Source organism: Papilio polytes, unplaced genomic scaffold, assembly GCF_000836215.1.
Source record: "Papilio polytes unplaced genomic scaffold, Ppol_1.0 DF823923.1, whole genome shotgun sequence".
Classification (NCBI taxonomy): domain Eukaryota; kingdom Metazoa; phylum Arthropoda; class Insecta; order Lepidoptera; family Papilionidae; genus Papilio; species Papilio polytes.
This window is the reverse complement of record NW_013525281.1, coordinates 1,080,609-1,096,921: the sequence shown is the minus strand read 5'-3', so window position 1 is coordinate 1,096,921 and position 16,313 is coordinate 1,080,609. Positions and strand designations below refer to the sequence as shown.

General features: G+C 32.5%; 2 protein-coding genes across 2 annotated transcripts in view; both read right to left on the bottom strand.

The window, feature by feature from the left end:
• LOC106102598 (A disintegrin and metalloproteinase with thrombospondin motifs 16-like) overlaps nt 1–6,689 on the bottom strand; it is a 35,575-nt gene extending 28,886 nt beyond the window's left edge. The window contains exon 1 of the mRNA XM_013282124.1: nt 6,498–6,689. Within this exon, the coding sequence (XP_013137578.1) occupies nt 6,498–6,578 (81 nt within the window). The 5' untranslated portion in view covers nt 6,579–6,689. The remainder of the gene's footprint in view (nt 1–6,497) is intronic.
• A 3,741-nt stretch (nt 6,690–10,430) lies between these two features.
• Nucleotides 10,431–13,591, bottom strand: LOC106102270 (A disintegrin and metalloproteinase with thrombospondin motifs 17-like). The gene is made up of 5 exons (XM_013281694.1): nt 13,502–13,591; nt 12,652–13,069; nt 11,753–11,858; nt 10,700–10,837; nt 10,431–10,503 (listed from the first exon to the last, which is right to left on the bottom strand). Exons 1-5 carry the CDS (start codon nt 13,568–13,570, stop codon nt 10,437–10,439), a joined length of 798 nt encoding a protein of 265 aa, XP_013137148.1. The 5' UTR covers nt 13,571–13,591; the 3' UTR covers nt 10,431–10,436.
• Between the last annotated feature and the right edge of the window lie 2,722 nt (nt 13,592–16,313).

Genomic DNA, 16,313 nt, shown 5'->3' with positions numbered 1-16,313 from the left:
AGAATAATGTGAACATTGACCTCAAAATAAAAACTCTAGAAGATCACCGATCTGACGAACTGATCAAAGATCAATGTTGTTTTAGACAACTTATTTAATTGATACTGTCGCTTTAAGCTCAGAGCAACTTCTCGTCAAGACTCAAGTCGCGCGCCAATCTATATATACTTCTAGTGACATTGACAGCTGTCAGCTAGGGACGTGACGTTTATGCCGATAATCTAGAGTTGCGCCAACTCTACAGCAAGGTACAAATTTTGTTTCTAACAGTTGTTAATGACGTCTGAATAATGCAAAATACCAAAGACTAAGTAGGAGTATTGACAGTTTGTTAAGGTCATTAATTCAATAAACACCAGTCTGATTGCAAAGGAAAAGTAGAAACGACTAAACAGTTAGCACTTTCTTCGTCAACTTTGACTCGTCTATACTTGTAAATCCATCTCGTGGTAATACGGTCGTGTGATGCATTGTCTTCTATTATAATAAACCGTTGCCACGCTATACTTTCTATCGGTCGATAGGAAGGAAGCTAATGCAAATTATCACAGCATCTCATCTCGCTCGGAACAATCGTTGCGTATCGTTGAAAGTGGCGTTACTGCAATTTCTAATTTAGTTATATTTGCATACTATTCGTATGTTTGTTGAATCATTGTTTAAATATTTTATAACATTGCTTAATTTTTATATTACGTGTTTCAATACGTCTGAATTTTCTCTTAATGCATTAGAGACAGAAACTATTAAGATTTGATGTACTGGTACTACTAATGTAGAAGCAGAATGAAGAAAGTATGGATGGATTGTGTGAAAGAGGTTATGCTTAAGGAGGTAGTGAATTCAGATATGACATATGCCGACCCTCCGTAAAGACGAGGTCAGGTTAATGAAGATTTTCTCTCAAACTAATATGGCCTTAAATATTGTTTAATTTATTGATTGAAATATATGTGGTTCTGCTCGGTTGTTCCTATAGGTTGCTTTGTGTATCCCGAAACTCTCTTGTTCTATTTGAGAATGGTTGCTTTACGTATCCTTTGATAAAGTAATGGAAATTATTATTAGGTACTAAGACAAGCTGCATTTATTTAGCCTTTCGACTACTGTATGATCAATAGCTTTTGTTTTATTCATTTACAATATCGCAATACTTGTTCTAGTAAGGTGTTAATATTTAATGGTCTGAGTTTCGCAAGCTTACTGTCGCCTACGTATTGCTAACGCTCTACTTTCTTTGTTAGTGTTCAAATACCTTTACTATTAAAAGCCAAACCTAAATAGGTAGTTGAATACCTTTCATAAATAAATATAAATTGACTAACACATCTGTTTTTGATGTAAATGTCTTCTTCGTGTTCAATTATGTTTTCTCACAAGCACGAGTTAAAGTTCAATGCGATTTCTCTGTTCAGCGAAGCATTATTGTCGCATTGTGTCAAGGGAAATTCGGAATAACGAATTAGATGTCATTATTTTATCACACACGACAGCTGAGTCTAGGTTAATTTAAGATCATTTTACAGTTGGCTCTCACGGTGAAGGAACTGTGAAGATGATATGATTGTGTCAAAAGAATGATTGCGTATACAGTTACTAACTAGATCGAATATAAGTAATTTAAAGAGTAGATATGCTTGACAAGGAAAACTTGAGTATGAGTAGACTGGTAGAAGTAGACATAGGAAGGGATGTAAGGTGCGTGAAAGGTGACATGAAGGGAGTAAAGACTGAGATGATGGAAGGTACCCCATCATATCTGGAAAAGGTACAATTTTTTATAGAAACGCGATATTTTGGTTCAATTTTCTTGATCAGCCAAGCGTGAATGAAATTATGACGCGAGTACGCATAGTGATTAACATGAACTAAATAGTGAACAGAGATATCTTCCCACCAAAGTTCCTGATGAGGTAAATTCTACTTTATGTTGATGCAAAGTGATTAATATAAATAAAAAATAATCATGTCATAGAATTAATTCCATCAAGCTTGATGTAGTTTTTCTGGATATGTAACGGTGTAACCCAGACAGCTTAAAGATAACTATTTCTGCATAATTTAGTGTCAAAAGAGTTTACGTGCGAATTCAAATGGTTTAGCCGAGATCGCAATCAGAGCATCGCCGCATTGTCACGTGTAAAGTCATTTGAGAGTCACTGGGACAAAGTCTTGTGTCGAGTTATCCATACAATAAATTTATGTAAAACTAGCTTTATCCCGCGACTCCGTCCGCGTGGAGTTCAATAAAACAAAAGTTAGTAGGATATGTGTTCTTTCAGACTATCCTCTACGTTTTTGCCAAATTTCATGAAGATCGGTTCAGTCGTTTAGGCTACAAACTCTAACAAACATTCATTCATCTAAACTTTCGCATTTATAATATTAGTAAGATTTACCTTAAATAATTTTATGAATCTTGAAAACGGGTTCAATTTCAAGCATGTCATTAGAAAGAAAATTGCCTATCAAAGTCCGTGTAGTAGACACCAAGGAGATGAGAATTTGTTGTGTTTCAAATTTAGTCGTAAATATGTGAAGGTCAATGAAAGTTTATTAACATGTGGTACTGCAATTTAAAAAAGGAAATAGTTTTTATATCGTAAGATCCGATTCGATTTACGAAGCAAATTCTCACTGTAATTACACAAGGACGGATATGAATTTTTACGATAATTATGTCCTTCTAAGTGCGACTGGTTTAGGCAAGATTAAGCACATTCTCAAGTAAACACTTAGAATTCAATGCACGACTATTTTACTTATAGCATGTCCCGACTTCGTATGCCTGAATATTATTTTAAAACATCTTGTTACTATATTTAATACTAGTTGTTTAAGACTCTGCGAAAACTTAGTAAATGAGTGTTCTTCCACATTATGTTTCTTTAATTGGGTTTCGTTATGTCGTTTTGGAGATACGTAGTAACAAATATTTATCCATACATATTTCCGCATTTATAATATGAAAATTATAGCCTATGTCATTCTAAGTTAATGTAGCAATCTAATAGTAAAAGATTTTTTTAAATCGGTTCAGTAGTTTTTGAGTTTAGTCGTTACAAACGTACGAATATTTTTTCTTTACTAACGTAAGATAAAACTTATCTTTTCTGGAGATTCACGTGCTTCGAATGTATCACAGAAGCTGAATACTTAATGCAAGAATCTTGATATTGTGGTGTTCATGTTTTGATAAATCTTAAGAGGTAAATCCTGTCGTTTGACATTGAGACAGTATTATGTGGATATTCAACTAAATCTGACTTTAGATTTTACAATTCTTTAGACCGATACACCTTCGAGAGGGAAAGAGATACCTGGAGGATGAAATCTGGTGGCTCACGAGTGCAATAAGGACAGACGATGGTTACAGATGTCCCTTAAAGTAGATATAATCAATTAGGTATATTTAAACTTGGTGTAGGATAATTTGAGATTTGGCTGACATATGTTATTTTGGTTTGTTTGTAAAAATGTCCTTGACATTTGTTTTACTTTTGCATTTTGTTTATCTTAAAGGAAGCAAACCAGTTTTCTGATACTCATTTTAAGAAATTCTTGTATGCTTTACTTCATTGTGTAAATTTTTTGACATAAACGAATGATACATTTTTGATTTTTATGGTGTAATAAATTACATGATATGTGAAGAAAATATATTATTTAAATTATGTTGATATTTATAATTTGTTTTCCTAAAATCCCAGGTATTTTAATCTTGTTAGCGAATAGGTTCTTTAACCTTTTTAATGCTTTTTAATTCATCTTTTTTGACCGACTTCCCAAAAGAAGGAGGTACTCAAGTCGTCTGTATGTTTTTTTATGTGTGTTACGGCATAACTCCGCCGCTAGTGGACCGATTTTGATAATTACTTTTTTACCCGAAAGGTAATGCTTGTAGGTGGGTCACATTTTTGTTTGATTTTTAGAGTCAAAGACTACGACGTAGTTATAATCAAACTAATATTATAAAGTGGAAAACTGTTTGTTTGATTGTAATGAAATAACTCAAAAACTACCGGGCTGATTTTTAAAATTCCTTCACCGTTAGAAAGGTAATTTATCTGTGAGTGACATGGGGTATTTTTTTATTTCACGCGGGCGAAGTCGCGCTAGTAAGTGATAATTTTTTGGCTATAAGGTATCATGTTTAATGTAAGTACTACTCTGAAGTAGTTCACGATTAGAAATTGGAACTACGTTTTTGTAGATTCTTATATAACCGTGTACTAGTACGTAACAAAGAACGTCGTGATTGTCAACGTATGAACACAGACCGTTATAGTTTCACGCGACGATCCCGTTGTAAACGATTCTTGTGCAATTACACGCAATCTTTGAAGCTTTTTCTTCATCTTAATGGTTTATGAGATTTTTCTATGTAATATTGTGACAATTTTGTTTCAAGTTTACACTTTTGTATTACTGATGCTATCAAACGGGAGTTAATGTGATAAGTTTGGTAGTGTTTTGTTTTTGACCGACTTCCCAAAAGAAGGAGGTACTCAATTCGTCTGTATGTTTTTTTTTATGTGTGTTACGGCATAACTCCGCCGCTAGTGGACCGATTTTGTTAATTCTTTTTATATCCGAAAGGTAATGCTTGCAGGTGGGTCCCATTTTTTTGGTTAATTCTTTTTAATTTATTTTTATCTTGCTAATATAGAGTAGCATAAGCTGCTGAAGAAATCTTCGTAAAATTTCGAATAGATAGAGGCGCAGGCAAAAGCTAGTATGACGTAAATACCTGTGAGTTAAGCATAAAGATATAATTGGGCAATGGGACTCCAGGACCAGAAGATCAGATTGGCACCGTACGTCTTACCGGTTTAAGAACTTAATTTATCAGTATCGTAATGGTATTCTATATGACTCTGTTGTTTTTCAACAACGTCTTCCTTCACTAATGGGAGAATCCACGCTACCATATCTCACGACGAACGAACGAATCTGCCAGTTCCCAGTACGTTGCGTTAACTTTCAAAGACAACGGCTTGCGTAAATTCAGTCTGAAAGAGATGTATATCTAGAAATGACTGCTATAATTAAAAGCCGTGTAAAGTTTTGTTGCCTACTGAATAAGTAATTGAATTTTATTACCTTCATTGATGTCGCAAGATTTTGAGTTCATTGTCATATGAGAACATTATTTAGTTATTGTTGGCTTCATTTAGCAGAATTTAAATTGATTGTTATTTATATTGTAGACGACTTTTTATTGTTTTTAAAATGATACATTTAATCGATACATGTAATAATAAATATTGAATTGTATTATCTTTTTATTAAAGTAAGAAACAATACGTTTAAAGTTTGCGCAAAGCCAATTAGATTTATTTCTGCGTTATATTTTTTTAAAGCTGTTAGTATCTAAATATCACATACAAAGATTCTTAATTATATTAGAAAGGTGTTAACATAATTTAGGCACTGTCCCACTACTGGCTGATAGAGGCTCAGATAGCTTAAAAATGACTTTACTGTCAGATAAGGTAACAAAATCCGATATTACCATCACATACTTTACTGTCAGGCCATAAGTGTGTACAAATAATTTGTTTTATAAATAACTTGTAAAATATTAGCAAGCAGAATATTGTAGTTGATAGTTAATTTAAATTTCCTGTGACCATAACGTTTGTCTCTAACAATCTAGGCCACTTATTTTATAACGCGTGCTATCACGACATTTGAACCTGCCTCAGTTCAAGGTACGCTGTTGCCATTCAGAATTTAAGCATGACCTAACACCAGATTCCTCTCATTGTATTGGATAGCTACGACCTTATAGACCTATTTAAAAATCCATTATTGAGAATACGAAAATACAGTTTTATTTTTTATTTCAATACAGTTGTCAACAATGTTTTTTTTTGTCTGTTTATTTTGTCCCTACATGGTTCAAAATGAACCATTAAAATTGTGATCAAGTTTGAAAATTGTTTTATTTTTTTTTTTGGATTTTTAAATTACCCATTACCTATTACCATATTTACGCTATTTTTATGTTCTGGGCGTAATACATTATGTATACAATAGACCATTTTAGCGACTCCGGAAATATATTGTAAAACTTTGTGATAATATGAATATGTACGTATTTTCTGCGTTTGTTTGACATTGTAATATTTTTTATTTTTGTAGCTGCAAGTGTCCTCGTTTCTTATTTGATGTTTGGTGTTAATTGTAACTTTTTGGAATGCGACAAATAGGAAGGATGTGTATTCTATCAGATAGAGATATTGTTAACTTCCTAGTGTTTGGTTTGTAACTGAAGAGTAATAATGTAAGTATAGATCGGAAAATTTATGTGGCCCATTGAGAATTAAACTAAAATATTACAGCCGATCTCAAATATCCATTGCTTTCATCGTTTATTTCATGTATAGAGGTTTTATTTTCAATATGGTTTTTGTCATCAACGGGGTAGTCATCCTTTTAGTTTATTGTTTATGGTTTTTAATGTTCAGTTATAAATTAAAAAAAAAACTTACATCATCTCCGAAAAGTTCTTCACTGTAGACATCTAATATTGAAGATAAAACGGCAACAAGAATCACTTTTCTCCAACACATGACTAATTAACGATTACAATTAAACACTAAAAACGTCCAGTTCACATGCTTAAATATAAAAATGTTTGTAAAACTAATTACGAAAACTAAAATACATTAAAAATATTTTTTTCGCTCTAGTATGAACATAACGTGGCTATTATAGCAAGTTTTATTTATAAATTAACAATAATGTCAGCGTTTACAGAAATTTTGTTCTTATAAATGTGATCGTAATCATTTTACGGAGTATTTCGCGCGTTTTTCGCTGTCATCTGTCACCGCGTGGCCGCGTCGATTCAGCCAGTACTGCGGCTTGCGACTGTGCCCGCTGCACTCGAATTAGAACGAACTTAGAATGGCCAGTGATGTAATTTTATCGATATAATTACAACTTTTGAATTTTTCTTTTTAGGTTAAGTTCACGTTGTTATTCTAATAGTGTCGATAAGGAACATAGTGCATATATCTGCAAAGAAATTCAAAGGTACATATGTGTGAAGTCAACCCGCAGGGAACCAACGTGGTTGACGCCATAGCCACCCCGTAACTTAGTCTCTGAGGCCCTCAGTGGAGACATACATTAAGCCAATAATTAGAACTGTAAAATTGCTAGCTATTGCTATGTTTTTAATATGTAGATACATTTAAATTTTATATGCGAACAACACTATTCTATTGCAAGCTTAACTGGCAATACAAACCCAGTTAATATGCTTTAAATTATCATTTCTACTTTCGTTTGATATTGCATAATAAAGTTGGATATTTTTAATCGGATGTTAAATAATAAAATAATCAAAAAAATTTGCAAATATATTTTTTTTAAATCACCTGATTTACGTTAATTTGAAAACTAAAAGGAGATTTCGATTTTTTAGTTGCTTTAAAAGTAGTAGTAAATATTATGGTTAGGTCCATACTAACCTTTTGAACTTTACAGTTAAAATTGTTTAAATATGGTACAGTATTCTAGTAAAATAAGTATCATATCCAACACGTTTAGGTAACGATGTTTATTTTAACGGTGGTAATAAAAGGACATTAAAGAAATTACGCAGCTTTCGTACGTATTACGTGCATTTGCAAACACATGTCCTTATTATGAAAATGAGAGAAACAGTGAAAATTAGATGAGTTCCGCTTCTGTTTGTACAGGGCGCGTAAATCACAGGAACAGAAATTATATGGAATAGACATCGATATTATAATTTGAACTTTTTCAAAATTTGTCATTTCTTTTGGGAGAACACTTTTGCATTTATTGTTTTTTTCTTTTTGGTTTTAAAAGTTTGCGCATTTTGAAATTATACAACGAAAATTTTATAACTTCATTTCTAATTTTGAGTACTGTAGAGCGGAGTTACTCTTGTATGTTTTGTTATTTTCTGCCAACAAGTATGACGTCATTATACTCAACTGTCTTGTTATTTCGGATGCGTTGTAGTCAATTAGTTTTATTGTTTTGATAAGCGGTGTTATACCTTCTTGTTCCCTTAGGTAGTCTTTGTTCACTCTTATTTATTTCATTAGCAAATAGATTAAGCCATTTAAAATTACCACAAATTAACAATTGTTAACCGAATGTTACTTAGGTATCGCATGTGGTAGATTGTCCATTGTTCTGCCTTTCTCCACAACCCGACATTCGGGCGTATTGTTCGCGAAATCGCGGAAAGTAAAAAAGAGAAAGGGCGTTAAATCTTCACGCTAATAAATCTGGAGCATTCGCTGCAACGCTTCGATAGGCTTTGCTGGATACAGTTTAAATACGCATTGTTCTGCTATAATGATTGTTAACGTGAAATATTTACGTCTTTATACATCTTACTTCTTACTAATGTAATAAATGCGAAAGTTTAGATCGATTGGTTTGTTAGCCTGCTGAACGGATCTCGATATTTGGTTTAGATGTACAGCATAGTCTGCAAGAACACATAGGCTACTTATTTTTTAAATCTACGCGAACAGAGTCGCGGGAGAAAGCTAATATGCGTGTGTACTATGTTACTAAGGAAGTTACCTCTAAGCTCAATTAACTTAGACGAGTATTTCTATGCTATTTAAGGTAGCTAAAACAGTTTTCTTGTAAGTTTATTTACTTGTATTGACAGTAAGTTCTTTTTCGACTTCGCAGTAATTTACAATGTTACGGAAGACAGCCGTAACTGTAGTCCTTTGTTTTAACTGATAAGGTCTGTAGGTCAGTAGGTGATAATAATTCGTTTGTGTTATTTGACAATGAATTCTTTTTTGTATATAATTTAAACTTGAAAATTACTGAATGCTTTTTTGTTGTAATTCAAAGATATGTGTGAAGTCAACCAACCAACAGTGGGTCAGCGTGGTTGAGTATGGCCTAGTCACCCTAACTTAGTAGGCTCCGAACCTCTCCGTGGGGACGTCTAGTGTGCTGTCGATGATGATATACTACTAACTGAATGGTACATAAAGGGATAGTGTTTATATTATTTACTTATTTAATACTTTATTTATATAAAAAAAAAAAACATAACGAACAAAAACGAAAGATGAGGAACGCTTACAAGTGTTTGAGCATAAGATACTGCGTCGTATTTATGGTGCTGTTTTCATTGGTGATCAATGCGATCACGATACAACCACGAGCTGTACCAAATGTATAAAGAGCCAAAAATCACCAAGGTCATCAAAATTGGACGACTGCGCTGGGCAGAACATGTTGCCCCCATGGATGATTGCAGAGTTCTTAAACGCCTGTTGGAAAATGAGCCGGATGCACGTAGATCGCGTGGTAGGCTGAAACTTAAATGGCTAGACGACGTCGAACGCGATCTTAAGAACATCGGCGTTAAGGGCTGGAAGCAAAAGGCCCAAAATAGAAAGAATTGGAGAAGTTTACTGGACCAGGCCCACCCGTGGCTGTAGTGCCTCAGATGAATGAAGGTATTTGATTAAAATGATTAAATCTTTAATTGTATTATAGCTTATTATATTAGTATTGTTTTATGTCGGAATTAAACGGAGAAATTTGATAATTTGCTGTAGAAATTTAACACTTATTCGCCAAATGTTCACAACGTGTAACATCCTAATGAATTTCTTTTTTTTGTATTGTATTTAAGAGAATTAACTTTCGTTTTAAACAGTCGAAATCGACTTTCAGTTTTGTTTATCTCTAGCATACTAATATGGGGTTTTGTGACGGACATACTGACGTGGTCGGAATACAATATACGCATTGTTATTGTACAGTTGCACAGTTTGGGTGAAAGTATTTTATATTTCACACAAAAAACGCAATACGTATCGTGTTTTGTTAATTGGGAGTAAAATAATATGACACGGTCGCTATTGTTACGTATCGATCATGTTTCTATTACGTTGTGAATTAGAATAGTATTCAACACAACAACTAAAACTAAAATTAACACTGTTCTGCAATTCAGTGTTATTGAATTGTCTGTTTGTGATTATAGAATCAGAAATACTATATAATTTTATCTATAGTTCGATCGACAGCACATTTTATCATAAGAATCTGCAAGGCATAGTTTCGGATCCGAAAATTAATTAATTGTAGCGCCTGTAACATTTTAATAGCAAATTTATTCTATTGTTAATAAACTGAATAGTGAAAAAAACAGAAAATGACAAAATCCAATCTTTCTCTAACTTAAGTAACAAAAGCAATTATAAAGCTGTTTCCCGCCATGTGTCTATAACATTTATTTAAATTAAAGATCCTATTAAGATAACTAGAAGCTATTAAAACTTTGATGCACTGATTTTTTTGAAAGTTCAATATTTTGCTTTGGTTTTTTTGTAAGGTTATTAAAAGCACTTTAAATGCAATCAATTTTAATATTACTTAATTCATTAATATCACAATATTTTCATTTAATTCAATCGTAAGTTTCTCGTTATTTTCTTAGTTCCCGGGCGGAGGCACCAGGATTTCTCGCTCCTAAAAGAAAATACATACAATTAATTGAATTGTTGATGACTTAATTATATCAAAAATATATTAAGAATCATTGAGTTTAATTACAATTTATCTATTTATAAACAAATAGTATAACAAAATAAATCCAATAGGTTCAATCATTGGGGAAAAATTTTCACAACTTCCTTACGTTTTTTAATAGCAAAGTTTTACTTACGTTAAATATCTCTTGAGTGCATGTTTGCTACAGGGGGACCAGACTCGAGGATGGTTGTCGGGGTTATACTTAGCTCCCATCATGTAACGCTGCCCTCGGCACTGGTTGTACGGTAGACCGTCATGGTTGATACCTAGACTGGAATAATAATTTATTATTGAAGATAAATGACCTCATGAAATGATAGTAAATAGATTCAAAAAAATTATGCATATGGCTTTAAAGATGGCGTAGTCGCCCGTAATCAATGGCAGTCTCCGAGTTCTTCAATGGAGATGGTGAAGAAGATGATGATTATTATATACATTACACTTTATCATGTTCACATTACGTAACAGTTTTCTAAGAAAATTTAATAGAGGAAATGCTATTCTTAGTACTTTAAAGATAAAGTCTGTTTCATGTAAACTTTCGCGCAATCTGCAATTTATTGTTCTACAAATTCCAGGCAGGTTATTCACCTTACGCCTAATTCAAAGTATAGGCTATCGTATTTGACCAATTTAGAATCGATTGCTTATAATACTAAATGTGCGAACCAGACAACCGCTTTCTGTTAAAATACGTCTAAGTATCGTTTAAAAACATTCAAAGAAAAAGGTTTTTTGTGTAGCTTTCAAAGAATGGTTTTCTATTGGTGTGATAATTCAAATAGTTTTTTCGCATGTGGAAGAACCTTCTTAATTGTTTAAAATCCTGCGAAGTCATATGTAACAATAAGTGTAAAGGAACCAAAGAGTAATTAATTAATATAACAAACCAAAGAGATTCAAAAAATATGTAGAGTTGACACTACACTTGAAACATTTCGCACATATTCTCAGTAACACTAACTGGTGTCGGATAGTCAAAATCACAAACAAACAAATCAAATTCGACATTGAGTTATTACCGTACAATGAAGTTGCCGGTGAAAAAATGTTGTTTCGTATGTCTAGTCTATTTTTTTTAATGTCTTTGAATGGAACCAACAGTTTTGTGACTATAGCGTCAAATCTATTGGACACAGAGCTTCATCATCGTTATAAATAAGGGTGATGTAATATTAATTACCTATGAGCGATTTCGTGAGCGAGTAAATATCCGATATTCTTCGAGTTCCATTCCAGCAGCGCACAGCTGTTTTTCATACTGCATACGCCTCCTACGTAACCACGTCCTGGAAGAATATGAGTTAGCATGTTTAAGATAGAGACTGTGAAGATCACTGTAATAATAAATGTAGATTGTTCTAGATATCGAAAACTATTGCATCGACTCTATATAAAGTGGCATACGAAAAGAGAGATGTTTGTCTATTTCGTATTATGATTTATGTACGTAAGTGCCTCTTTAAACAAATGACTATTGAAGAACTTAAAATAGATATGCTTTATGACTTTAACTAGCTTTCGCCCGCAACTCCGTCCGCGTGGTATTAAAGAAACAAAACCAAGTAGCCAATGTGTTCTCCCAGACTATCCTCTACATCGACATCAAATTTCATCGAAATCCGTTCAGCAGTTTACGCTACAAACTCTAACAAACATCCATCCATCCATATAAACTTTCACATTTATAATACTAGTAAGATAATAAAACAACTAATTTACTAGGCCTAATTTTAGATAGACGTATAACGTCGGAAGAACAGATTATTCTTATCAAATTGGAAATACCGCCACGTTCTTTATGACACCAAATGTTTGGGTCATCTTCAGTTATATCATAACAAAAGTATAGTAATTAACTAGGTTTTGCCCTCGACTTCTACGCGCGGAATTAGAGAATGATAATGTGTAGCTTTATGTAGCTATGTTTTCTTCCCGATTATGTTTATATCTATGCCTTTCGTATCTGTTAAGCATTTAAAACATTAAAAGAGATATTTTAAAATTAAATAAAAATTAAATCGTGTTCGAAGATGAAGAAGTGAAGATAAATAAATAAAGTTTTTAAAAAGAAAAAAATACCTGTACTTCTTCGCACTTCTTCACCATTCTTACTTAGATAATAAAGGTCGAGACCAGTAAGTAGCACTGAATAGTACCAATCATTCACTAGTTTCCTCTTTCCCTGCCATTCGCAGTAACTTTTCAAATACAAGCTACCGTTTTCATCCATTTTGACTATTTTCGTATTATTCTTTAGAAACCTTGTATCTTTTAATTTGAATTTGATATTTTGATTCAAACTCGGATGTCGATAGAAATTCTCTACATCTTTCAGTATACCGTTTGATATAATTTTTAATTTCTTTCTCGTTTTCGCTCCGTATTCTTTGACAAGTTTGTCTGTTAGGACTTTGTCGAAATGCATCATTATATTTATTGTGATTTCATTTTTTGGCTGAGGCTTTATTAGAGTAAACTGTGGTGTTTTGTGTAGATTCTGAAAAATATTAAACAGTTTGAAGACAATGTTGCTATAGTAATTTTCTTATTGAAATATTAAATTTTGATCCAAATATATTAAAATTGTCGTAAACGTAAGTTGAACTGCTATAAAATAATTACTATTTTTAGTGATGTTCTGTCTAATAGTAAGAGCCTTTCATTATATTACCTTTAAAATCCAAATAATGTCAGTTATTAAATAAAAATTACTGCAGTAAAACATTTGTCATCTTACAGTAAGAAATACTGTCATATCAGTAGTAATTGTATTGTTTATTACTCACAGATAAATTACCTTTCTGATGGTGAAAGAATTTTTAAAATAGGCCCAGTAGTTTTTGAGTTATTTCAATACATACAAAAATACAAATCTTTCCTCTTTATAATATTAGTATAGATTATAAAAATTAAAGTTAAAATAACTCACGAAATCACTAGCGATCCTGCAGTATCCTAGATCGAAAGCACAACACACGAGCACTAGTAAATATTTCATATCGCGCGTGCCCGCCGCGGCACCGCCTGCAACGGACTAACGTAGACTTCACATAAGGGTGACTACACACTACCACCGATTGTTTGTTAGAATTACTCCCTGAAACTATTACATATGAGTAATTTTAATAGTACATCTTTTGTAACTTCTTGCGATGAAACTGTCACAACTATCACACTAATATTATAAAGCGAAAATGCGAAAGTTTAGATGGATGGATGTTTGATAGAGTATGTAGCCTAAACTGCTGAACAGATATCGATGAAATTTGGCATAGATGTAGAGGATAATCTGGAAGAACACATAAGCTACATACTTTTGTTTTTTTTTTATTCCACGGGGACGAAGTCGCGGGCGAAAGGTAGTTATTGAATAAATAAATAAACTATCGTTAAATTTTTAATCCATTATTTGGACTCAAATATTAACAGATTACATAGTACACTCTAGTAGTACAAGTTGTACAATCTTACTAATATTATAAATGCGAAAGTTTAGATGGATGGATAGATGGATGGATGTTTGTTAGCGTTTGTAGCCTAAAAGGTTGAACGGATCTCCATGAAATTTGGCACAGGTTTAGAGCATATTCTGGAAGAACATATAGGTTACTTTTTATCCCGGGAATAGTTACGGTTCCCGTGGGATTCATTAGTTTAGTTTTTTAATGTTTACTCGATCATTCTGCAACGGTTCAATATATCTTATTGAAATTTGGCACAGATATAAAACAAAGTCAAAGTACACATGGGATAAGCTTCATCCCCGAGAAATGTCCGGTTTCCGAGGGATACGTAGCTTTTTGTTATTTATATAGTTCGTATGTTTTCTAATACCACGCAAACGAAGTCGCGGGCAACAGCTCGTTACATTATAAATGGGTACACTTTAGTAGAATTCGTAAGCTTTGAGTTAAGACGGAAATAACAGTAGCTGGTACACTTACATGCAAGTTACAGACAAGTGCCAGCTACATGCAAGTGTTTTTTTTTTATTATTTTCTTTATTTTCTGCTGCTGTAGTCCTTGCGGCAACCTTGTTGTCTTTGTAGTTACTTTTTTGTTTAATTTAATTTGCTTTTATTATTTTCTATATCATTTTTATTTATTTATTCTAAGATATATATGTACGTTTTCTTCTTATTAGTAGTTTTTTTTTACACGTTTAATAGAATTTAGGGATTCTTTGAGCTACATGCAAGTGTTATCGCTAACTGGAATGCCAGTATCACAAATAGCTAGCTTATTTAATTTTGTGACAACGTAGCTAAGTAGAGGATGGGACCGAGATTTTACTCACATGTGTATTTCTGCCTTTAATATATTTTGTTGTTTTGATCTCTTTAATATATTTAATAATCTTCAACAAATACGAACGCATCCTTAACTGTATTACTAAGTCAATTTATCAGATATAATTATCATATTATTAGAGCACAATACCTTAATCTTCTTTGTGAACGTGACTCTATTCTCTCGCCAAATTGCATTGAATGTTTTACAATAATGTTTTTTTATCTCCACAGTTCAAGGTTTGAAGACGAGATGTTTTTACGCATAATGTCCTAAGATAAATTTATATATGATAATAGATTGTTTTTAGTGTTTTTTTATCAAGTCTAAAAGAATGAATTTTTTTAAAAATTCTGAGTATTAAAGCGAAGTTAACTGTATTTCGATTTAATATGTCGATATCTTACTTTTGAAAGCCAATTGTAGTTACTAAGGAAGATTCTTAATATAGATTAAATTTAAGATATCTGGTTTAAACCAGTATTTACTAGCTTACAGTAAACCCTTAGAATTCAGTAACAAGAGTATTATTATTTTAACAATAATTAGCAATTAATAATTGTTTAAATCACTTAAAACACCCCATATTTCGTTCAATTCGTCGCTTACAAAGAAACAAATCTTTCGTCTTCATAATACAAACAGTTTATAATCTATTTTTGTAACCCTGATCATCCCAAACAACCCCGTCCTGTACACAGAATAGCCACGCATCTGGAAGACATCTGTTCTGTCTTGACGATGACTTTTAACTTAAGTGTGGTTTGTTCGTTTTTAATTATAACTTACTAGCTTAATGCGTAAGACTGTATGCGTGGAATTAAAAAAAAACAACAAAAGGCAGGCAGTGTATTCTTCCAGACTATGTTATACACCTATGCCATTGTTTAGGCTACAAACTCTAACAAACATTCATCCATTCATCTAACCTTTGCAATAATAGTGGCAACATATTTCAAACTAGCTGTTTCTCGCGACTTCGTTCGCATGAAATTGATAAAAATAGAACCAAAGCCCATGTTACTCACTGATAACGTAGCTTTTTAATAGTATAATTTTTAATAGTTTTTGATTTATTTAAATATATACAAAAAAAATACAAATCTATCCTCTTTATAATATTAGTGAAGATTGATATCCATTACATTTCTTTAAAGAAATAAGGACAACAATAAAGATTAACATAGAAAATTAATGGAATGAATTAGTAATCATTCCCTAAGGTTGCACTGCAGTTAGTCCTCACCTTTATAAAGCCTACGTCATTTCGCTTACTTCATTCAATGAACATACAATTTAACAGCTTGTTCAAGTTTTAAAGATACGTTTGTACTTGAAACTTATTATACAAACATAGCACTAAAACATTAAATAATCCCGGAAACACATATGGAAATAGATACACTTGCATGCCAGTTTCAAGCACGTGTAAACGCTAACTAGCACTATAT

Coding starts and splice junctions, on each gene's coding strand:
- LOC106102270 (XM_013281694.1), bottom strand. CDS start 13,570: ATGAAATATTTACTAGTGCTCGTGTGTTGTGCTTTCGATCTAGGATAC. Junction 13,070..13,501: donor GCAGGATCGCTAGTGATTTC/GTGAGTTATTTT, acceptor AATATTTTTCAG/AATCTACACAAAACACCACA. Junction 10,504..10,699: donor GCACTCAAGAGATATTTAAC/GTAAGTAAAACT, acceptor ATTTTCTTTTAG/GAGCGAGAAATCCTGGTGCC.